Raw genomic sequence first — 26,076 nt, 5'->3', positions numbered from 1 at the left:
CTGTGTGAAGGACTCACAGGGCAACACCAGTCATGGCATAAGGCAACTGTGTGAAGGACTCACAGGGCAACACCAGTAATGGCATAAGGCAACTGTGTGAAGGACTCACAGGGCTACACCAGTCATGGCATAAGGCAACTGTGTGAAGGACTCACAGGGCTACACCAGTCATGGCATACAGCAACTGTGTGAAGGACTCACAGGGCAACACCAGTCATGGCATAAGGCAACTGTGTAAAGGACTCACAGGGCAACACCAGTAATGGCATAAGGCAACTGTGTGAAGGACTCACAGGGCAACACCAGTCATGGCATAAGGCAACTGTGTGAAGGACTCACAGGGCAACACCAGTCATGGCATAAGGCAACTGTGTGAAGGACTCACAGGGCTACACCAGTCATGGCATAAGGCAACTGTGTGAAGGACTCACAGGGCTACACCAGTCATTGCATACAGCAACTGTGTGAATGCTTATTGAAAATTATTTCTTTAACATGTTGCGGTCAATCCACATTTTGTTTTTAATGATTATTTGAACAATTGATTAAAAAGACCAAACCTTTCCTCTTCAAATACCCGTAATTGTTTAGTAAAGTACCCCAACAAATTTAAAACATGAATCCCATGTGATGCATTATTTGTCTGTTTAGTTGATACTGCTCAAATAGGGATGTCAACAAACATTTTGATATCAGAATATCTGGACAAGAATTTCCATAGTCATTAAGTATCTGAATAAACATACAGACTCAGATATTTTTTGTTTCAGGCAAACAAATACCCTATTTTGAACTTAAATCAATAAAATTTACAGGCAGCCTTTCACGCAGATGTGTCATAAATGTTGGGGGTTATTCACTTTTTATAACAGAAGATATATTCGAGCCACACATTGATGGATTGGTTAAATAAAAAACTTTTGATTATAATTAAGTGTGAACCACTGTCAAAATCTTCGATCTGCTCATTTATCTGTGCTCCAAGAAACGTCTATTTTGAAGGAGCCAAAATAAAATACACATGTTTTGCACATACAATGCACATGATTTAAATTTTAACCTTCTTTTCTGCAAGCAAAGCGCCAATTAATCATATGGACATGTTAAACAGTATGTTATCCGTTTTGGACCTCTGTTCATTTGTATATAAATAATTTGTAGCAAACGATTAAATAATTTGGAGAGTTCTGTTGTTGTCGTTATATTTTGTGACATTACAATTGCTTATATGAAGTATAAAATACATCATGCATTGTATGACCATGGATGGCCGAGTGGTCTAAGCGTTAGAGTTTTACTCCAGGAATCAGAGGTGCGAGCCCAGTTGATTGTTACTTACTCTTGTGTTTAACTGGATTTTTTACTGAAGTTAGCCACACAATGTCTCTGCGTCCCACCTACCTTCCTTGCAGCAGATCTCATCCATACTGTGCATGCCGTTGAGCCACTTGGACACTGCGGTCACCTTGGGCCCACTGCGGCCCTCACTGGGCAGTCTGACTGGGTAACCGTGGACACGCCGGATTAGCTGCCGCTTCAGCCCAAACTGTATGAACTTCCTGAAAAGATTGAGATGGGTGTGCAAAGTTGATATATGACGTCTTATACAGGCAAGTTGTGGCATAGTGGATACTTTTTATGGTGTCTGCCTTGAATCTGGATAGTCATGGGTTTGATCCCCACTGTGAGAGCTTTCTACAGACTTCCACCAAAGACACCAGGTACTGGTTCTTTCCAGGAAAATGACTCAAAAGCGCTTCAATACGCCTCAGGCTTTGATGCAATTGACCTAAAATTAAATAGGTTTAACCTTTAGGCTAACATTATGACCGATAGACTTGCGATTCATGCAAATAAAGTCCTTCCCTATCTGCTGGTGGCGTGGTATAAGTAAAGTCTGTGATCAACCAAATTATATTCAAGTTTAATAAACATTGCACTGCATGTTGAGATGTTTAATGTGAAAAACTAGTCTAACCGACTTCCAACGAGAAAAGATTCACTGTTAATCGCATAACATTCCATTTTTTAACAAGACTAGCACCCATTTAATATGCAAACATATCCCATACCAAAGATAAACGAGATCTTAGTAACAAGCGTGACCAGTAAACCGACAATTCTTTGTTAGATATGTTCACAGGAAAATAACTCACAAATGCGAGGAGACTGAACGGTTGACCAACAGAAAGATTCCAATATATTTCCCCTCCATGTACTGGCATAATTAAAACAAGAGCTGTGTTTGTGAAACACAATGCCCCCTACTGCGCCGCTTTGAAGCCATATATTTAACCTTTGGCCTTGAAGGATGACCTTAAGCTTTCACCACTCAAAATGTGAAGCTCCATGAGATACACATGCATGCCAAAAATCAAGTTGCTATCTTCAATATTGCAAAAGTTATGACAAAGGTTAACGTTTTGGGACAGACAGACAGACACACACATACAATGACAGAGAGACAGGCCAAAAACAATATACCCCTGATAATTCAATCCGGGGGCATACAAATCAAAAACCTTTCAGACATAATACTTCAATAATGGTGATGATTATTCCTTTTTGTCAAGCTGGCTTGCAGAGCTTTATATAGCAGTCACAACAATCGAGTGTATGCGAGTGAACTTCTAAGCTTTTCTGACTAACTTTGTCATTAATTTTGCGATGTTTAAATAGTTCAACCCTAATATTCCCAGCGAGTATCTCCTTACCTCACAGATCTAGGTCACACTTCGAGGTAAAAAGGTCAAATTTGGTTATGAAACATTTTGTCAAGACTGTATCTTTGTCATTCATACAAATGTAAAACAAGTGTTTGACAGAAACACAATGCCCCTTTCTGCGCCGCTTTATAGCTATATATTTGACCTTTGACCTTGAACGATGACCTTGACCTTAGCCTTTTACCACTCAAAATGTGCAGCTATATGAGTTACACATGCAAGCCAAATATCAAGTTGCTATCTGAAGCAACATAGAAGTTATGAGCATTTTCGAAACCTAAACGCAAAGTGTGACAGAAAGACAGATGGACAGACAGACGGACGGACGGATGGTCCGATCACTATATGCCCTCCTTTGGGGCATAAAAACTTACTACAAATGACCACCATTAGGAGTAAAAGTGTTGCATATAACAACAGTCTCCCTAACTCAAGGTAAAGGTTACAATCAGAGGTTAATGGTCAAAGATGGCCATACAACTTCTTGTCCAGACTGTAACTTAGTCATTCATTGAGCAATTTTAAATATTTTACCAAAACGTGCCGCTTTGACGAGACAGCATGTCCCAAGTAACAGACGACTCCCTCCCTAAAATGTGAAAATCACATTTTGTGGTCAAAGGTTGAAGTTGGGAATGAAATGGCTCATCTTGATAGTAATTTTGTGATTCATCATGAAAAAAATAATAATTCACAACAAATGTTCAGATTGTGTTTCATGAGTGAAGACAGTTTCCCTACCTCAAAGGTCAACTTCTCAGATAAAGGTCAAAAGTTAAATTGTGCCATAAAGACAACTTGTCGAGACTTCAACTTCATTACACATCATGCAAATTCAAAATACAAAGGAAAATGGCTGGTGTGAAATCAAAACAAAGATGTAATGGTTCATGTTATCGGCTTAGATAAACAATCAACACTGATTTGTCCCTGAACGATCAACAGATTTACCACTTTTACCTTAAAGCGGTTGCTTAATTCAAGACTCGGGCATCAAAATACACTAAATCAGCGGTCGCTGGTCGCGTAAGACAAAAGTCGCTAAATACAATATGAAAATATAGTTAAAACGCTCGGGCGGGATTAAAAGTGGTCGCATAAGACAAAAGTCGCTTAATTCAAGTGGTCGCAAGCACAAGATTGACTGTAGTTTACAAACAAATGTTAACACATAGGGAGAAGGTGTGTCATCAATTGGTCATAGGTCATGGTCAAACTAAAGGTCAATGGTCAAACGTGTGCATGGTTCAGCTTCTTGAATAATTACAAGAATTATTGACAATGGACCTCACATGTTGCCAGCAGGTTCCTAGCTAGTTTCCAAACAAACCTCTACAGAACCTTAACCCATTTATGCCTAGTGGACTCTCCTAAATTTCTAAATTGGATCAATTTATTTCCAAAATTAGGAATGTCTACTATATTGATAATATTTCCTACAGAAATTCCTTTAAGCAAACAGCGCAGAACCTGATGAGACGCCGCATCATGCGGCATCTCATCTGGGTCTACGCTGTTTGCCAAGGCCTTTTTTCCAGACGCTAGGCAAAAAATGGGTTACTAGGCAACCCACTTCTCATCAATCTTCATGGCGTGTGGGCTGAACCTCAGGCACAGATCCCTCACCGTCAGACCCTGCGTCAGGCTGCAGTACAGCATGAACACATCACGAAATAAGGGCTTCACGTGACCTGAAGTTCAACATGACATGTTACTGAATGATTAACCCTTTAGCACTTAGATATAAGATACGTATTTTTCTGCATTCATAGTCCCTTAGAAAGTTACATTTAATTAAGGACATGATATGTTACTGAATGATTATCCCTTTACCACTTAGATTACATATTTTGACGCATTTGTAGTTCCTTAGAAAGTACCATTTGATTAAAGACCTTTCTTACTTAATGCAAGCTTTAATGGCTTCATTTCCAACCCTGAGATACTGACAAGCAGCAAACAGCATAAAAACTGAACAGACTGTGAGTAACTCGCAGGCTGTTCTGGTTTTATGCTGTTTGCACATAGCCATTTTCACTGTGGGAAAGGGTTGATACATATACATCTACGTATTCTGTGGATTGAAATTTACAGATAATCAGTTCCCCATATGATGACTCAAAAGTTAACAAGTTAGACAATACTTTTAGGTTATAACACAACAATCTGAAGATGATTGATAACTATTTCACCTCACATAAAATGTGTTCATGTAGACATATTTATTTTTCCAAAGAGGATTGATAAAGCGCCATGTAAATTACGGTAATTTCTCGAAGTTTTCGGCAATAATTTCAAAAAATGTGGGTGCACAAAATTTAGATACTAAAAATTATTCCAAAAATACTGAGTCCTAAAATTTAGAGACACGCTGACAATACAACTTATTCATGGGATGTTCTGATATTCATATGCATAACATCAACTAGAATAATGGGATGTGTTTGTATATACAGTACCACAACATTTAGTATTCATTACCAGCTATGTATGCAATGAATTTAAAATAATTATCCCCACGCTTTTCGGAGAAAAAGTGGGGATATTGTGGTGATGTTTGTCTGTCCGTCCGTCCATCCGTCCTGGCCACCTGCTCCTCCTACACTATTAGCACTAGAACCTTGAAACTTACATACATGGTAGCTATGAGCATATGTGCGACAGTAACAGAATTTTGATCTGACCCCTGGGTCAAAAGTTATGGGGGTTGGGGCGGGGCCGGGTCAGTGATTTTCCTGCGACCGCGATTCGAAAAAGGCTCATAACTACTGTGTCCCTTCAGATTTTAATATATCTAGACAACACCTATCCATGCACATTAAATTTTTGACCCCTGTGACCTTGACCTTGAACTTTGGGTCAGTTTTCAGGTTTCGAAATATGCGACCGCGATTCAAAAAAGGCTCACAACTACTGTGTCCCTTCAGATATTGCTTTCATATTTGGTATGCTAGTGTTTCTAGACAACACCTATCCATGTGCATACAATTTTTTACCCCTGTGACCTTGACCTTGAACTTTGGGTCAGTTTTCAGGTTTCGAAATCAGCGACCGTGATTTGAAAAAGGCTCATTACGACTGTGTCCCTTCAGATATTGCTTTCATATTTGGTATGCATGTGTATCTGGACAACACTTTTCCATGCGCATACAAATTTTGACCCCTGTGACCTTGATCTTGAACTTGGGGTCAGTTTTCAGGTTTCGAAATCTGCGACCGCGATTCAAAAAAGGCTCACAACTACTGTGTCCCTTCAGATATTGCTTTCATATTTGGTATGCTAGTGTTTCTAGACAACACCTATCCATGTGCATACAATTTTTTACCCCTGTGACCTTGACCTTGAACTTTGGGTCAGTTTTCAGGTTTCGAAATCAGCGACCGTGATTTGAAAAAGGCTCATTACGACTGTGTCCCTTCAGATATTGCTTTCATATTTGGTATGCATGTGTATCTGGACAACACTTTTCCATGCGCATACAAATTTTGACCCCTGTGACCTTGATCTTGAACTTGGGGTCAGTTTTCAGGTTTCGAAATCTGCGACCGCGATTCGAAAAAGGCTCATAACTTCTGTGTCCCTTCAGATATTGATTTCATATTTGGTATGCATGTGTATCTGGACAACACCTTTCCATGCGCCTAAAAAAATTTACCCCTGTGACCTTGACCTTAAACTAAGGGTCCGCATTTAGATTTTGAAATCTATTTTGTGGTTATCTCCGCCGTCTGTCCGTCCATGCCACTATCTCCTCCTACACTATTAGCACTACAACCTTGAAACTTACACACATGGTAGCTATGAGCATACCGCATGTGCCACAATGCACTATTTGAAATTTTGATGTAACCCCTGGGTCAAAAGTTATGGGGGTTGGGGTGGGGCCGGGTCAGAGATTTTCACTCATTTTTTTAGGTTATTTTACATTAACTTCTTTATTTCTACACCCATTTACTTCAAATTGATACTGAACATCTGTTATGACGATACGGTCAATCTTAACAATGCATGGCCCTATTACCAACCCTGGGGCGCCCCTGGGTCAAACATGTGGCGTGGGGATACGCGTCGGCCTCTGCCGCGCCATTTCTAGTTTCATTTTGTTTTACCAAAAGATATTCCAAGGCTGTTCTTTGACTACTGAGTATGATGACTAGCATTTGATTAACTGTAGAAACAATTGTTTTATTTGCACCCAAACAAACTGTAGAAGTTTTGATTTCGTTGTCTTTAAAACATTAAAATATGCCCCAGTAAAAAACAATCCAGTTTGTCATTCTTAAGAAGGAAATATAGTTGTAGATACTTCAATTGTGAATTGACACTAATAAATGCATCACTAATTTGCATAAGCAATTGAATGAATCTATTTTGTACAAATTGACATCATACAGTTGTTTCAGAAGTGATGTACAGCAAAAAAAGTGTGCAAGAATTAATGATAAGTAATGTTTCCTTATTATGTTCACTTCATTAATTGTCAGGTGAGATGATTGTCCATAAGCGGTATGCATACCTTTTCAACCAAATAAACACAAATGTAACGGTCCAGTTACTTCTCACATTTATCTGCCTGATATTTTTACTGTTTTAAGGATGTAAACACATGTGTGCTGTGTCACAAGATGAATGCCAATAGGTTCATCTCTGATAACAAAGCAAATGTCCAAAATTGTTTATTGTGGCTTACTGTTGGTGGCCACAGCTTGGAGACACTCTGCCTGCAGACAGGGGTTCTCTATCAGCTGTTGTAGATTGCTTGTGGTTGTAAACATGTTCGAGTACTGAAACACAGTGAATAGATCAGTACTGAAACACAGTGAATAGATCAGTACTGAAACACAGTGAATAGATCAGTACTGAAACACAGTGAATAGATCAGTACTGAAACACGGTGAATAGATCAGTACTGAAACACAGCAAATAGATCAGTACTGAAACACAGCAATTAGATCAGTACTGAAACACAGTGAATAGATCAGTACTGAAACACAGCAAATAGATCAGTACTGAAACACAGCAAATAGATCAGTACTGAAACACAGTGAATAGATCAGTACCGAACCACAGCAAAAAGATCAGTACTGAAACACAGCAAATAGATCAGTACTGAAACACAGCCAATAGATCAGTACTGAAAACAGCAAATAAATCAGTACTGAAACACAGCAAATAGATCAGTACTGAAAACAGCAAATAGATCAGTACTGAAACACAGGGAATAGATCAGTACTGAAACACAGCAAATAGATCAGTACTGAAACACAGCAAAAAGATCAGTACTGAAACACAGCAAAAAGGTCAGTACTGAAACACAGCAAAAAGATCAGTACTGAAACACAGCAAATAGGTCAGTACTGAAACACAGCAAATAGATCAGTACTGAAACACAGCAAATAGATCAGTACTGAAACACAGTGAATAGATCAGAACTGAAACACAGCAAATAGATCAGTACTGAAACAAAGTGAATAGATCAGTACTGAAACACAGCAAATAGATCAGTACTGAAACACAGCAAATAGATCAGTACTAAAACATAGTGAATAGATCAGAACTGAAACACAACAAATATATCAGTACTGAACCACAGCAAATAGATAAGTACTGAAACACAGCAAATATATCAGTACTGATAACAGCAAAAAGAACAGCTACTGAAACACAGCAAATAGATCAGAACTGAAACACAGCATATAGATCAGTACTGAAACACAGCCCATGGATCAGTACTGAAACACAGCACATACATGTAGCTCAGTAATGAAACACAGCAAATAGATCAGTACTGAAACACAGCAAATAGATCAGTAATGAAACACAGCAAATAGATTAGTACTGAAACACAGCAAATAGATCAGAACTGAAACACAGCAAATAGATCAGTACTGAAACACAGTGAATAAATCAGTACTGAAACACATCAAATAGGTCAGTACTGAAACACAGAGAATAGATCAGTACTGAAACACAGTGAATAGATCAGTACTGAAACACAGCAAATAGATCAGTATTGAAACACAGCAAATAGATCAGTACTGAAACACAGCAAATAGATCAGAACTGAAACACAGTGAATAGATTAGTACAAAAAAAACACAGCTTATAGATCAGTACTGAAACACAGTAAATAGATCAGTACTGAAACACAGCAAATAGATCAGAACTGAAACACCGCAAATAGATCAGTACTGAAACACAGTGAATAGATCAGTACTGAAACACAGCAAATAGACCAGTACTGAAACACAACCAAAACACAGTAAATATATCAGTACTGAAACACAGCCCATGGATCAGTACTGAAACACAGGAAATAGATCAGTACTGAAACACAGCAAATAGATCAGTACTGAAACACAGCCCATGGCTCAGTACTGAAACACAGCAAATAGATCAGTACTAAAACACAGCCCATGGCTCAGTACTGAAACACAGCAAATAGATCAGTACTGAAACACAACAAAAATGTCAGTACTGAAACACAGCAAATATATCAGTACTGAATCACAGCAAATAGGTAAGTACTGAAACACAGCAAAAAGATCAGTACTGAAACACAGCAAATAGGTCAGTACTGAAACACAGCAAATAGATCAGTACTGAAACACAGTGAAAAGATCAGTACTGAAACAGAGCCAATAGATCAGTACTGAAACACTGCAAATAGATCAGTACTGAAACACAGTGAATAGATCAGTACTGAAACACGGCATATAGATAAGTACTGAAACACAGCAAATAGATCAGTACTTAAACACAGCAAATAGTCAGCACTGAAACACAGTGAATAGATCAGTACTGAAACACAGTGAAAAGATCAGTACTGAAACACAGTGAATTGATCAGAACTGAAACACAGCAAATAGATCAGTACTGAAACACAGTAAATAGATCAGTACTGAAACACAGTAATGAGATCAGTACTGAAACACAGCAAATAGATCAGAAATGAAACACAGTAAATAGGTCAGTACTGAAACACAGTGAATAGATCAGTACTGATACACAGCATATAGATCAGTACTGAAACACAGCCCATGGATCAGTACTGAAACACAGCACATAGATCAGTACTGAAACACAGCAAAAGTACTGAAACCCAGTGAATAGATCAGTACTGAAACACAGTGAATAGATCAGTACTGAAACACAGCAAATAGATCAGTACTGAAACACAGCAAATAGATCAGTACTGAAACACAGCAAATAGATCAGTACTGAAACACAGTGAATAGATCAGTACTGAAACACAGCATATAGATCAGTATTGAAACACAGTGAATAGATCAGTACTGAAACACAGCAAATAGATCAGTACTGAAACACAGCAAATAGATCAGTACTGAAACACAGTAAATAGATCAGTACTGAAACATAGCAAATAGATCAGTACTGAAACACAGCAAATAGATCAGTACTGAAACACAGCAAATAGGTGAGTACTGAAACACAGTAAATATATCAGTACTGAAACACAGCCCATGGATCAGTACTGAAACACAGCAAATAGATCAGTACTGAAACACAGCAAATAGATCAGTACTGAAACACAGCCCATGGATCAGTACAGAAACACAGCAAAAAAACAGTACTGAAACACAGCAAAAAGGTCAGTACTGAAACACAGTGAATAGATCAGTACTGAAACACAGCAAATAGATCAGTACTGAAACACAGCAAATAGATCAGTACTGAAACACAGTAAATAGATCAGTACTGAAACACAGCAAATAGATCAGTACTGAAACACAGCAAATAGATCAGTACTGAAACACAGCAAATAGGTCAGTACTGAAACACAGTAAATATATCAGTACTGAAACACAGCCCATGGATCAGTACTGAAACACAGCAAATAGATCAGTACTGAAACACAGCAAATAGATCAGTACTGAAACACAGCCCATGGATCAGTACAGAAACACAGCAAAAAGATCAGTACTGAAACACAGTAAATAGGTCAGTACTGAAACACAGCAAATAGATCAGTACTGAAACACAACAAATAGGTCAGTACTGAAAGACGGCAAAAAGATCAGTACTGAAACACAGCAAATAGATCAGAACTGAAACACAGCAAATAGATCAGTACTGAAACACAGCATATAGATCAGTACTGAAACACAGCCAATTGATCAGTACTGAAACACTGCAAATAGATCAGTACTGAAACACAGTGAATAGATCAGTACTGAAACACAGCATATAGATAAGAACTGAAACACAGCAAATAGATCAGTACTAAAACACAGCAAATAGATCAGTACTGAAACACAGTGAATAGATCAGTACTGAAACATAGTGAATAGATCAGTTCTGAAACACAGTGAATTGATCAGAACTGAAACACAGCAAATAGATCAGTACTGAAACAAAGCAAATAGATCAGTACTGAAACACAGCAAATAGATCAGTACTGAAACACAGCAAATAGATCAGTAATGAAACACAGCAAATTGGTCAGTACTGAAACACAGTGAATAGATCAGTACTGAAACACAGCAAATAGATCAGTACTGAAACACAGTAAATAGATCAGTACTGAAACACAGTGAATAGATCAGAACTGAAACACAACAAATATATCAGTACTGAACCACAGCAAATTTATCAGTACTGAAACACAGCAAATAGATCAGTACTGAAACACAGCAAAAAGAACAGTACTGAATCACAGCAAATAGGTCAATACTGAAACACAGTGAATAGATCAGTACTGAAACACAGCATATAGATCAGTACTGAAACACAGCCCATGGATCAGTACTGAAACACAGCACATACATGTAGCTCAGTAATGAAACACAGCAAATAGATCAGTACTGAAACACAGCAAATAGATCAGTAATGAAACACAGCAAATAGATTAGTACTGAAACACAGCAAATAGATCAGAACTGAAACACAGCAAATAGATCAGTACTGAAACACAGTGAATAGATCAGTACTGAAACACATCAAATAGATCAGTATTGAAACACAGCAAATAGATCAGTACTGAAACACAGCAAATAGATCAGTACTGAAACACAGCAAATAGGTCAGTACTGAAACATAGCAAATAGATCAGTACTGAATGACAGCAAAAAGATCAGCAAGTGCAGCGATTTGTGCACTACGTTTAGTAATTCGACAAATACCCATTTAAGTGGGAATTTGTGTCGATGGAATTGTGCAATTTAAGAAATATAGTCCATGGAATTATTTGAATTGATAATAAGGTAATGTGAGAAAAGGCTTACATTCTAACTTTTCATGATTCTTTTGTACATAACTATACTGGCACTTTATAATTTTCATCCAGGGCTTTTTTTCCTTCTTTGCGATTGGCCGTGGATGGACATTTCACAATTTTCACACGGCCAATTCACAAACCTGACATGGCCGTGAATATTTTCAAAAACGGCCGTTTTAAATCGTGAAAAACGGACTTTTTGTGCTCAAAACAGTCAAAAACGGCCATTTCGGAAACAGAAGTATAAGTTTCATAATCTCGTTTTGAATTCCGAATTTGCGAAAAATTGTCGACTCGCGTTACCGATGTTTGCTTGTTTTAATCGATTTTAAAGTGTTGTGTAACCGGTGAAACCGGCGTCAATAGTAAAAGCTCTGCCTAGCAATGTCACTATAAAAAAATGGCGACGCGGAACGCTCGTTACTACATGAAGAAAATTAAAACAAACCGCAAAATAATCCCGATTTATTGAAATTTGTGATAACAGTGAAGAAACAACAGCTTTATACTGAAGGGTAAGTTTTGAAACATGCACATTGATAGCATTATAAGGAAAGTCATTTGATAAAAGTGAAAGCATCTGCCGCCGCTTATGTACTGATGGAAACTAGTCAAAACGGCCCCTAGCCAAAACGTCCCCTAGTATTGATGACCGAGACTTGTTATTCGTATCTGTTTACGATTGTAAATCTTGGTTAAAGTAAATAATGTGGTCCCTTCATATATTTGTTTTTAATTTAAATGCAAATTCATGAGGCATATTCATGATTCAAACTTTCTATGTAGTCTATTTATGTTTTGTGAAAAAATGTGAAAAATAAAATAACTCGTTTACATTTCTTACAAAAGTACTGTTGTTCAATGTATACCTAATGCTTCAGATCAAATGACAACCTCCCAGGGAGATCATCATGCACTGGCGAGAGAATTATTGACATTTTCAAGAGTAAAAAGAACAGAGTTCTAAAGCTGTAAAGTCCAGAACATGTCTGAGTTATGTGTCCTTGAAATGTTCTATGTTTATAAATGTTATTCCTGTGGTAAAGAAGTGTTGGGACCAGGTATTTTAGTTGCATTTGGTACATGAATGTTTTGCAAATCAGATAAATGTATATGTGTTGTTATTGTATCAAATACAGTATTCATAGAAGGAAAATATGCCTTTATTGCATTATTTAAGGAAATTTTGATAATATTCAAGTGTTTAACATGCTTTAACTATACTTATGCATTGAACTTTGAATTTCACAATTTAAAGAAGTTCGCGACTCATTTTTTCACAATTTTAAGAAGTTTGCGACTCAATTTTTCACAATTTTGAAAAGTTCGCGACTCAATTTTTCACAAAGTGAGGGGCCAGGGCCGCTTCACAAAGTCAGGAAAAAAAGCCCTGACATCCATCAATTCCTATTAACTATGTATGAAGGATATTGTCACTTCTGATTCCAATTCTTATTCAAAACAATATCCTGTTTATGATGTTAGCAATAGAACTTTTGAATCATGATATTTTTTATAAAATGGGAAAATAACTTTATTTCACTAACTAAGGAATTAACTTTTAAATACATCAATTAGGTGAACAAAGTTTTTAGTCATTGAAACATTTAACAGGTTACAAATCTATTTTACTGTCAAGAATGGTAACATGATAGTGTTATAATTTATATTGATGATCTCGCTCTTAAACCTTTAATTCAAGATTAAAATAAAGCTTTAAAAAATCAAGATAAAAAAAACACTCACTTGAAACACAGATATCACTGTTATCACATCAATGTGCCTGGAATTAGAGAAAAAGATGAAATTCAAACATTGTAAAGTGTACAGATTAATGTGCTTTCTGGACTTTAAGAAACTGTCACTAAATTAGGCAATTTTTTTTACTACTTTGTTAGCAGAAATATTTCATTTAACCTCAACGTCAACACAGTTTGTGTAAGAAGCAATACTTGAAAACACAATCAAGACGCAGTGTTGTTTTTTTGTTCAAAATGGGGGCCGGTATCTGGCCCCATTCCCAATGGAATAAAGTACATATTTTTCCCAAATTGGACCAAACAATTTCCAATTGAAGGTTTCAAAAAAAAATGTTCATCACCATTTAGTAAATCTACCATCCATTTCTCAAAGTTACACTTTATTAAATCTAATATTCAAAACACTTTAATTCTCATTTTTGAAGCATTTGTTAGAAGAAAAAACAAGAACACTAATTTCTCAATTTTGGTCTAAAAACCGTGATATTTCCCTTCTCCTATCAGTAACTCTCATGGTTTGACAGCCTAAAAGTTGTGTGTATTTAACTGGCTATAATATGGCTTCTTGTTATTAACAAGTGCACAGGAGGGAAGCCCATAGTATTATTTTTTAGGGCTGGTATCAAAATACTGCTGGATCAATGGTACTGATATTAATTTTTCCTGATAAATTATTTTATTAGCTTTCGAAAACAACCGGTGTGTAGTTGATTCGTTAAAAATTGTTCCAGTTACATGGTTTACAGTAAAGATGTTGTAGTTTTACGGAAAATGAAGTTGCACTCCTTGTTTCTATTATAGCATATGTATATATATGAAAAAAACAACACTATGGGCTTCCCTCCTGTGAACAAGAGGGCCATGTCAGCCCTTAATCGCTTACCTGTGTCTAAGATAACCATTTGCTAAAGACTAAACCTGATAGAAGGTACAAACTAAGTAAGAGAACAACAGGCTATACCTACATGAAGAAGACATGTGTTTATATGGCATTGATGCATCCACCTGCCACTATTGTCTCAAAACTCTGATTATGTTGACACCAGCTTTTTGACGTTTGACCTATAAGTGTGACCTTGACCTTTGAGCTTATGAGATAGGTGATACATGCGTCATTGAGTCTCCTCATGGTACTCATATGTGGTAAGATGGCTTAAAATTAAATGATGAATAAACAAGAGTGCCAAACTGTCACAAGATAAGCCCGTTCGAAGGTTATGGACAATGCTTGAAATGCACTTAGTGACCTCGAGACCTAGTTATTGACCCGGCATGACCCATATTTGAACTTGACCTAGATATCATTTTGATGTAACATCTGACTAAATTTGTGAAGATTAGATGAAAACTACTTCAATTAGAGAGCAGACACCATGCTAAATGCTTGAAATGCACTAAGTAACCTCGTGACCTAGTTTTTGACCCGGCATGACCCATATTCGAACTTGACCTACATATCATCTAGACACAACTTCTGACCAAATTTGGTGAAGATCGGGTGAAAACTACTTCAATTAGAGAGCGGACACCATGCTTAATCCTTGAAATGCACTAAGTGACCCCGTGACCATGTTTTTGACCCGGCATGACTCATATTCGAACAGGACCTAGATATTGTCTAGACACAACTTCTGACCAAGTTTGGTGAAGATCAGATAAAAACTATTTGAATTAGAGAGCGGACACTGCTGTGGACGCCGCCCGTTTTCTACTAAGAGTTGATCTGGTGACCTAGTTTTTTAATGCAACAGACCCACAATTAAATTCACCTTGATATTTCTCAATAAACAAATTACAAAGTTTCATAAAGATTGAGTCATCACAGGTTTTTTCAGATTTGCTTTGTGATCTACTTTTTTGATGCAGATTTGAATTCAGCCTAGATATTGTCCAAATAAACATTCTTACCAAGTTTCATCAAGATTGGATAAACAAATTAAGCCTCAAGAGAGATAAAAAAGGTATAAGTGGACAATGCACACGACACACTGTATGATGTCAGACATAGTGTGATCACTAGACATAGTGTGATCACCAGACATAGTGTGATCACTAGACATAGTGTGATCACCAGACATAGTGTGATCACTAGACATAGTGTGATCACTAGACATAGTGTGATCACAAGACATAGTGTGATCACCAGACATAGTTTATCACTAGACATAGTGTGATCACCAGACATAGTGTGATCACTAGACATAGTGTGGTCACTAGACATAGTGTGATCACTAGACATAGTGTGATCACTAGACATAGTGTGATCACTAGACATAGTGTGATCACTAGACATAGTGTGATCACTAGACATAGTGTGATCACAATAGCTCACCTTGAACACCTCATACTGGTCTGTGCTAAAAATGGCAACAATTTGTATAAGATAGGGAAATCCAAATGAGCCGAGCTCTGTGAAAAGGGGGTTTAATGCATATGCATAAAGTTTTGTCACAGATAAGTCTGTGCTGTTTGCACAGGCTAATCAGGGACGACACTTTCCTCCTAAACTGAATTTTTGCTAAGAAGAGACTCTTGAAACGAAAAATATCATAAAGGGGGAAAGTGTCATCCCTGATTAGCCTGTGCGGACTGCACAGGCTAATCTGGGACGACACTTTATGCTCACGCATTCAACCCTCTTTTCACAGAGCGTCAGCCCAAATACTTTCCAGTGAGACCCCAGGTTATTTGTAATCTTGCATGATTATTGGCGAAAAGTGATAATTAAATGCAATAAATTTCATATGGTACTTACAAGAGATTTTGCAGGCAAGCTTTGACCAGGTTGATCTCAATATCTGCCTCGGCCGCTATTTTGGCTGCATGGTTATAGCCGTCTATGAACTGTAAAATCTGCATCATGGGAAGAAGATAACTCTGTCTGTTACAACTGATGGGTCATTTTATGTATATGGCTGTAGCTTTTAAAAAACATAGATTTCCACATAGTCATAAACATTTGTTGTTGTTTTTTCCTTAATCTTAAAACGTCATAAAACCATTACTTTTTGTATTTATAACTGTAAAATAGTTTTTGGATAAAAACATTGCATGCCCCCCCCCCCCCACCATGAATTGATGGCATTATAAAACTGATCATGTTGAAGAGATGTGCTAAGTTATTATTTATGTCATAAAGCAGTTCACATGTACGTACCTAAATCAATCCATCAATATCATAGACATGTATAAACTTCTATTCCACATTGTGAGGATTTAAAAACATCAGCAAATACAGAATTTTCATTAGATAAGGTTACTTACTTGTGTGTTGATTTTTTCAGGCTTAATTTGCTATTTGATACATAACATCGATGATACAAATACCACATGCGCTTATGTAAATCCTTAAGATTTGTGTAATCCTAAAAGCAACCATGAGAATATTGAAATAACAGTGTAAAGGTTGGTATAGAAACATAACAGCCAGGCGGAGTCTGTCTTTGGTGGTTCTGTTTTCTATCATATGAGCCGCGTTCTGAGAAAACTGGGCCTAATGCATGTGCGTAAAGTGTTGTCCCTGATTAACCTGTGCAGTCTGCACAGGCTAATCAGGGGCGACACTTTCCGCTTTTATGACATTTTTCGTTTAAATGAAGTCTCTTCTTAGGAAAAATCCAATTTAGGCGGAAAGTGACATCCCAAATTAGGACGAAACTTAACGCACTAATCTGGGACGACACTTTACGCACATGCATTATGCCTAATTTTTTTCAGAACACGACTCATATATTATTGATTATCCAAATGCACAGTAACTTGTCTAAAGACAAATGAATTTTGTATGCCAAGCAATACTCCCAGAGTGATGAATTTGGGCCCCTACCTGCTGAGTAGTAAGGTCCCAGCGTGCGGGGTTCACACGGGGCCTGTCAGACAGGAACACGGGGACATCATGGTCCTGCACGGGCTTTGGGTCCTCAATCAGGGGAGACAACTTCAGGCTGATGGTGCAACTGTCGTCTGCAAGTGTGCAAAGAGGACTCGTGAACAAAGATTTCATGACTGTCATTTAATACAATATATTAAAATGAAATATATAGTCGTACAAAAAGAGTACATCTAATAATGTATGTAATGGTATCAATAAAAGTATTTATGTCATGAGATTGTTCAAGTATAAGCAACAAGAATTAATATTTCATAAAACTATCTGCACACCTGACAAGAAATGTTGGAAATTATTCTTTATTTTAGCAGATAAAACCACAATTACTTTATGGATTAAATTTGATAGAAATTTTATTAAGAAAAGTTCATTTGGTCTCAATGGCTTCCACCATACTTATGCTACAGGTAAAAAAATACATACCCGGTATTTAAACGCTAACTAAAGAATATAAAAATCGTGCGCCTTATATTGTTATGTGAATCAGTGAACACTGGTTGGTCTGCTAATTTACATATGGTACAAATAAACTGAACTCAATCCATGAGGTTATGTATTGAGGTTACAATTGCAATGACATTAACACTTGTGTCAATATGTGAATTTTGATGTGAATTGTGATACCACTGCACATTGCATAACAGTAAACAGTTGTTTGTTCATAGGGATAAGTTGAGTTCTGAAAAAGGGCTACTCACAATAATGTTGCATCAACAACCAGGGTAGATTAAAAAAACAAATTTTAATTTCAATCAGGTCACAATTATGATGTGTTTTTTTCAAAGGCTGGTTGGTACTTACTGACATCCATGCTGCAACTTCCCGACTTGTTTAAATTCTGCAATATCTGTGACAGGAGGGATGGAATATTGCTCTTCTTTTCTTCATCTGACAAAAAACTGCTCTCCAGCTGTAACAGGTTTAATATACAAGTTTGATCTTTGTAATTGCTCAATACAGGGTATTGAAATGAATAGTTTTAACTAATTTACAGCCTAAGTTTAAACAAAATTTTCACTCAAACATTATCAGGCTTTGTGGAAAATAACAAACCAAATTTATGTGCTCATATGCATAAACTAGTACAATTAGATACCTACAAAAAATAATGAAACTATAATTTAATATACCATCAGACATTTCAATCAATATACCAACAGACATTGCGATCAACATACCAACTGATATTGTAATCAATATACCAACAGACATTGCAATCAACATACCAACAGACATTGCGATCAACATTCCAACAGATATTGCAATCAATATACCAACAGAAATTGCAGTCAATATACCAACAGACATTGCAGTCAATATACCAACAGATATTGCAATCAATATACCAACAGACAGTGCGATCAATATACCAACAAACATAGGGATCATTATACCAACAGACAAAGCAATCACAGACAGGGTTGTCTAACTATAGATTTATACTGAAAGTCTGAAACACTGGTACATTGTTGCATTATCATTCCACAAAATACCAACCTTGGCAAACTGTCAGTCTGCTAGTTAATATAGTATGCAGGACTTTGTGAATTTGTCATAAAAAGAAGTTTAAACTACCTGGATATTGGATTTCATAAGTTTTCCTATTCTAACATTATTGGGGTTTTTACAGTGTTGACAAGCATGTACATTTCAATCTTCACAAAACAATATTACTTCTTTATTATGTAAAGCTATAGAGATAAAGTGAAGCTCAGCCTTTTACCTTTTCCCAGAGTGTACTGAAAGTAGTTTGTTCTTAGAAATACTGACACTTTTCGAGTTAATTACGGCTTTCACTGAGAAGAACTTAACAATTTGGACTCTACAGTTCCAAGTTTGGATGCTTCCATGGCTGCAGTTCAAAAGCCTTATGACAAAACTTGGATTTTAATCCAATACTTCTGTCACAATGGAAGCCCTGGCACAGCATAGTATTATCATTCAAGAATGCAAGGAAGGTAAGTACTTGTCATAGGCCCAGGAAACGGACTCGAGAGCGTTTATATAAGCATGAGGCTTTCGATGCAATCAAGCTAAAATAAATAGGTTAAACTAAACTAAGGCAAGGACCAACAACCTCCAGTTGAGTAAAGTATGCAGCCAGCTTTTTCACGACAGGCTCATAACGGGCTGTGCGGGTGTCGCAGTCAAACAGGAAACAGCAGTTGAAGATCAGGGCATTCCGGTCGTATTTCTTGTTGTCAATGTACACTGGGCAGCCTACTATCTTGTGTCCAAGCGTATTCCTGCATTCATGGAACATTTGAGTAAAAAATATATATGAGCCGTGCTCTGGGAAAATAGGGTTTAATGCATGAGAAAAGTGTCATCCCATATTAGCCTTTGCAGTCCGCACAGGCTTATTAGGGAAGCCATTTTCCGCTTTTATGGAATTCGGAAAATATTCTTCCTAACAAAAATCCAGTTAAGACAAAATGATTTATGCCTGATTGGCATGTGTGGACAGCACAGGCTAATCTGGGACAACACTTTACACATATGCATTAAGCTCCATTTTCCCACAGTGAGCCTCATATATATTACAATGACTTAAGCTTTTATTTAAGAATTATTTTGGTGGTCCCAGATTATGCATTCAAACCTTTAGGTCCAGCAAGCAATCTGTTAGGTGACAGTTCTGTATCCAGATTCAGATATTTTATGACACTGAAAACAATCTTTAATATATGTGAACATTCACTTTGTTATTAACAAAATATTTAGAAAATTCACAGGAAATTTTTATTCTATAACATTCTGATTAATTATTGGACACCTATCAACAAATTATGCATTATAATGTCAGTATTTAACTGTTTTATATTATCATAAGTAACTGCCTTTTAAGCAACTGAAAGCGCCCAAGTGTTGTTATCTACAACATTTAAAGTCAATCCCTACCTGGCAACATTTAAATAATCTCACTCAATACATTTATTTTATTGTCTTTTCATTTCTTAGAAAATGGAACCAAAGTTCCCTATTATGCATATGACGAAAAAGACAAAATACATACTTCAAACAATTAAAACAGCTTTCAAAAGACAGCGCACTCAACTTTTCTTTGGCTTTATTAGTGCAATGGACATTTTCTGTCAGTTAACTGATATAACAATTCTGAAACTAAATTTCAGCAAAATCCCTCAGAACAAAATTTAGTCAGTTAGTGGAAACATTTTATTCCATTTTTAGTAACAGTGACCTTGACCTGACTTGCTTTAAATGAAATGTTTGGCTGCATATACATTAAATTCACACAAAATTGCAGCAAAACAACTCAGTGCAAACTAAAGTTAGTGATAAAAGTGTGTTTTTCTTTTTTGGTAACATTGACCTTGAGCCAAATGGCCATGAAATGCAATCCCTATCCTATAATCAAAGTTTCATCAAGGTTGGTCCATCCAAACTAGTCACATGCCGCATTGACACAGAATATTTTTCATGTTGTCATCACAAAAAACAGCAGACACCATGCTCAATATTTAAAACGCACTAAGCAACCCCGTGACCTAGTTTTTGATCCGGCATGACCCATGTTCGAACTTGACATAGAGATCATCTAGATAAAAATTCTGACCAAGTTTGGTGAAGGTATTGGATGAAAACTACTTGAATTAGAGAGCGGACAACATGCTGAATGTTTGAAACGCACTAAGTGACCCCATGACCTAGTTTTTGACCCGGCATGGCCCATATTCAAACTTGACCTAGACATCATCTACATACAACTTCTGACTAAGTTTGGTGAAGATTGGATGAAAACTTCTTAATTAGAGAGCTGACACCATGCTCAATGTTTAAAACCCACTAAGTGACCCTGTGACCTAGTTTTTGACCCCCCATGACCCATGTTCGATCTTGGCCTAGACATCATCTAGATACAACTTCTGACCAAGTTTGGTGAAGCTCGGATTTAAATTACTTGAATAAGAGAGCGGACACTTAATACGGACCGACCGACAGACAGACCGACAAGTTCACTCCTTTATACGCCCCTAAACTTCGTTTGTTGGGGTATATTTATTGATTAGCAAACACAGACCTTTGCATAAATTGTTTTAGTACAAAAGGGATTCAGCAACATGGCAGGTCATAGTTGGGGTCCTTAGTAAGTCACCATAATGATATACAACCAGTTTTTGCACGCAAATATTAACCTGAATTTTCTAAGTTCAAAAAGGGGCAACTTGGCAATTGCCCTTACACAATGAAACTTAACACAGGTGTGAAGTTCAAATTTAATATCTCTGTAGCAGAAACAGTCATACAAAGATTTTACACAATACAAAAAGGGATGTAATTGTGATAAAGTGTAGGTCAGAGTTAAAGAACTTGGTCAGTGGCTTCAAACAATGACCTCTAATACATATGGTTAGTTTCAATTGAATATCTTTAGCAGAAACAATCATAAGGGGATGTTGCACGTTTTCTAGAGGCTAGAGCATTACACAGAGTGTCAGTGCACATGTCTAGGTGAGTAGCAAATGTCTGACAATTCCTTGAATAGTCAACATGAACTGTCCTTGATTGATTCTAAGCTCAAAAGCTGAAGAAAGCATGAGGGGTAACAGATTCCAGGCACAGTATTTGAACCCACAACAGCTGGAGAGCTGTACAATCTAAGCTTACAGCTGAGCTGGTTCTTACCTACACACCACAAAACAGCTGCACTGAATATACTTACACAGTGATCAGTCTTGTCTTCAACTCTGGCTTTGTGATGATGTAAATCTGGATGGCATCAAACAAGTCTTTAGAGATGATCTCCTCTGGAACCTATAAATAGGTTAAAGCAAAAATGCCCGATCAATAAAAATAAAAGTGTTAAACACTGAAAGACTGCAGCTGGTCACAAATAAAAATTTAGGTCACTTCAAGAAAGCTGTTTCTTCATGTTTAAATTTCAGTCACTGGACATTTATTGATGATTTATAAGTTCTCTGATTTGATTGTCTTTTTTTAAAGGAACTTGTTCACAGTTTTTAAAACTGAAATACAAAAATGTCAAAAAGTGCAAAAAAATGCCATAGATTCAAAAAAAAAAGGCATGCATTATTTTCAAATAATCAAAATACAACTTCTGATAAAAAGGTTTAAAGGGATCTATTCACGTTTTAGTACATTGACAAAATTTAAACAAAAGGGCCAAGATGGCCCTAGTTCGCACACCTGAGAGGAGTCCGTTAATTCAATCTTTTCCAAATGTCAAACTTGACCTAGATATTGTCCAGACAAACATCCTGGTCAAGTTTCATCATTATTTCATCTGCGAGTCATGATCAATGTACCTATGAAGTTTCATGATCCTAGGCGTAAGCATACTTGAGTTATCATCCGAAAACCATTTTTCTAAGTTGAGTCACCGTGACCTTGACAGCCATTGTGTGAATACGTTTTTTGGCACTGTGACCTTGACCTTTCACCTAGTGACCTGATAATCTATAAGGGTCATCTGCGAGTTATGATCAATATACCTATGAAGTTTCATGAAACTAGGCATAAGCGTTCTTGAGTTATCATCCAGAAACCATTTTACTATTTCAGGTCAACCTGACCTTGACCTTTGACCTAGTGACCTGAAAATCAATAGGGGTCATCTGCGAGTCATGATCAATGTACCTATGAAATTTCATGATCCTAGGCATACGCGTTCTTGAGTTATCATCCAGAAACCATATTACTATTTCACGTCACCGTGACCTGGACCTTTGACCTAGTGACCTGAAAATCAATAGGGGTCATCTGCGAGTCATGATCAATGTACCTATGAAGTTACATGATCCTAGGCATAAGCGTTCTTGAGTTATCATCTGGAAACCATTTTACTATTTCTGGTCACTGTGACCTTGACCTTTGACCTTGTGACCTGAAAATCAATAGGGGTCATCTACGATTCATGATCAATGTACCTATGAAGTTTCATGATCCTAGGCCTAAGCGTTCTTCAGTTATCATCCCGAAACCATTTTACTATTTCGGGTCATCGCTACCTTGACCTTTGACCTTGTGACCTGAAAATCAATAGGGGTCATCTGCGAGTCATGATCAATGTACCTATGAAGTTTCATGATCCTTGGCATAAGCGCTCTTGAGTTATCATCCAAAAAACATCTGGTGGACGGACAAACCGACATGAGCAAAACAATATAACCCCTCTTCTTCAAAAGGGGGGGGGGGGCATAATGAGAAAACTGCCCCCCTCCCAGCAGCCATGTTATTCAACTGACCGAAACCATATTTTAACTCAACTCTCGTATCAAGGAAACAAATGTTCTGAGCAAATTTCATGAAAATTGGGCCAAAAATGTGACTTCTACTGTGTTCACATGTTTTCACTATATACATATAGAGAAAAATGCCCCGCCCACTGGCGGCCATGTTTTTTCACCGATCCCTACCATTATCAAACTCGTCCGAGATATCAATAAAACCAATGTTTTTACCAACTTTTGTGATGATTGGGCAAACATTGTGACTCTAGAGTGTTTACAAGGTTTCTCTTTAGCCAAATAGGGAAAACTGCCACTATATACATATAGAGAAAAATGCCACGCCCACTGGCGGCCATGTTTTTTCACCGATCTTGACCATTTTTTGAAATCATCCGAGACATCAATTAAACCAATGTTTGGACCAACTTTCATGATGATTTGGTAAAAATTGTGACTTCTAGAGTGTTTACAAGGTTTCTCTATAGCCAAATAAGGAAAACTACCCCGCCCTATGGCGGCCATGTTTTTCAACGGATCGGAACCACTTTTGAACTCAACCAAGATATCATTAAGACAAACATTTTGACAAAGTTACATGAAGATTGGGCATGAAAAGTGACTTCTACAGTGTTTACAAGGTTTTTCTTTTTTTTGACCTAGTGACCAAGTTTTGACCCGGCACAACCCAGTTTCGAACTCGGCCGAGATTTCATTGATACAAAGCTTCTGACCAAGTTTCATGAAGATGGGACAAGAAATGTGGCCTCTAGAGTGTTTACGAGCAAATGTTAACGGACGGACGGACATACGACGGACAAAGACTGGTCACAAAAGCTCACCTGAGCAATCAGGTGAGCTAAAATAATTTCAGATTAGCAAATTTTCGTTGTAGTTATGATATTTGTGAGGAAACAGTTATACTGAACATTTACCATGCTCTAAAATATCCATTATATGCATCTTTTAACGATTTAAAACCCTGAAAATGATAAAGTGTTGCAAAGCAAAACAATTAATAATTTGGAGAGTTTTGTTGTTGTCTTTAAATTTTGTGACACTACTAGGATTGCTTATATAAAGTATAAAATACAACAATCATAGCATGATCACGGATGGCTGAGTGGTCTAAGTGATAGACTTTACTCCATGGGTCTGTGGTTCGAGGCCCAGTGGAGGGTTACTTTTTTTCTTTCTTTAATTTTATTCTTGTTTTTTACTAGAGTTTTTTTAGATCCAATGTTTACATTTATCAATATAAAGCATTTAATGACAAGCTTAAATACATGCCAAAATCTGTGAAAAGGCCCCTTTAACATATGTTTTTAATTTTTTATTTTATGCTTTCTGGTGCTTTATAGAGAAATATCAGTGAAATAAAACTGGCATTTCACTGTTTTAAAATGACGTCATTTTTTTACGAAATGGCGTCATAAATCCAGCAAAATTATCCAGTTAAACTCTTTAACAATGTAAATTAACGTTTAAAAAAGCATAAAATAAAAAGAAAATTTGTTGGATTTGATGGAATATCGATTTTAATTCACTCGTGATCATAAAAAATACATATTTTCATCATTCGTGGCTGCGCCACTCGTGAAAATTTTATTTTATATGATCACTTGTGAAATAAAATCGATATTCCATCAAATCCAACAAATATCCTCTATATAATCATCAATCACAATAAGAAACATTGAAACAACAATAAAGCATGTGTAGTGCATTTCATAAATAACTTTGTAAAACCTTATATAACTAATATAGAGTTGAAGCTGCCTTCCTAAATTTAAAACCTTGCATGGAGTAGTGGTAGTGTACTAGCTTTTGCTCTGGAAGTTAATACCATCACTTGTAAATGTGCACAACCTGGTCTCTGTATCAAGTCTATCCTTCCAATGCCATCAGAAAGACATGAAATAAAACTCATCCCATGCCATTGTAAAACAAGAGCACCGCTTTGCGGGTGCAGACCGCTCATCTATTTTCTTTTTAAAGGTGAAGGGACTCTCAATTTAAATCTCAAAGGAGGGAGAGGTGGCGTGAAGAGGGGTGTATAGTGTGGGGGTGTGGACATTTATTACATAATCCTCCAAAAATGAGGAAAAAATGAAAAAAAAAAACAATTCGGGGGGGGGGGGGGGGGGAATTCTTGGATGCGATGGTTGGACCGTATTTCAAAAATAAAATAAAAATAAATATTTGTGTTTTTTAACCGCTTCAAAAAAAAAAAAATTGGGGAGGTGGGGTGGG

General features: G+C 37.0%; 1 protein-coding gene across 2 annotated transcripts in view; it reads right to left on the bottom strand.

Annotated features, from left to right (window-relative positions):
- LOC127882129 (GATOR complex protein NPRL2-like) overlaps positions 1–26,076 on the bottom strand; it is a 67,246-nt gene that overhangs the window by 37,886 nt on the left and 3,284 nt on the right. For both annotated transcript variants that reach the window (XM_052430591.1, XM_052430592.1), the window contains exons 2-10: positions 22,299–22,390; positions 19,692–19,860; positions 18,416–18,524; positions 17,552–17,688; positions 16,481–16,578; positions 13,712–13,748; positions 7,418–7,511; positions 4,300–4,417; positions 1,402–1,559 (exon numbers count right to left, since the gene is read on the bottom strand). In XM_052430591.1, the coding sequence (XP_052286551.1) occupies positions 1,402–1,559; positions 4,300–4,417; positions 7,418–7,511; positions 13,712–13,748; positions 16,481–16,578; positions 17,552–17,688; positions 18,416–18,524; positions 19,692–19,860; positions 22,299–22,390 (1,012 nt within the window). The remainder of the gene's footprint in view (positions 1–1,401; positions 1,560–4,299; positions 4,418–7,417; positions 7,512–13,711; positions 13,749–16,480; positions 16,579–17,551; positions 17,689–18,415; positions 18,525–19,691; positions 19,861–22,298; positions 22,391–26,076) is intronic.

This window comes from Dreissena polymorpha, chromosome 5 (assembly GCF_020536995.1).
Source record: "Dreissena polymorpha isolate Duluth1 chromosome 5, UMN_Dpol_1.0, whole genome shotgun sequence".
Classification (NCBI taxonomy): Eukaryota; Metazoa; Mollusca; class Bivalvia; order Myida; family Dreissenidae; genus Dreissena; species Dreissena polymorpha.
Note: the sequence above shows the minus strand (reverse complement) of the source record. Positions and strands in the feature narration are given on the sequence as shown.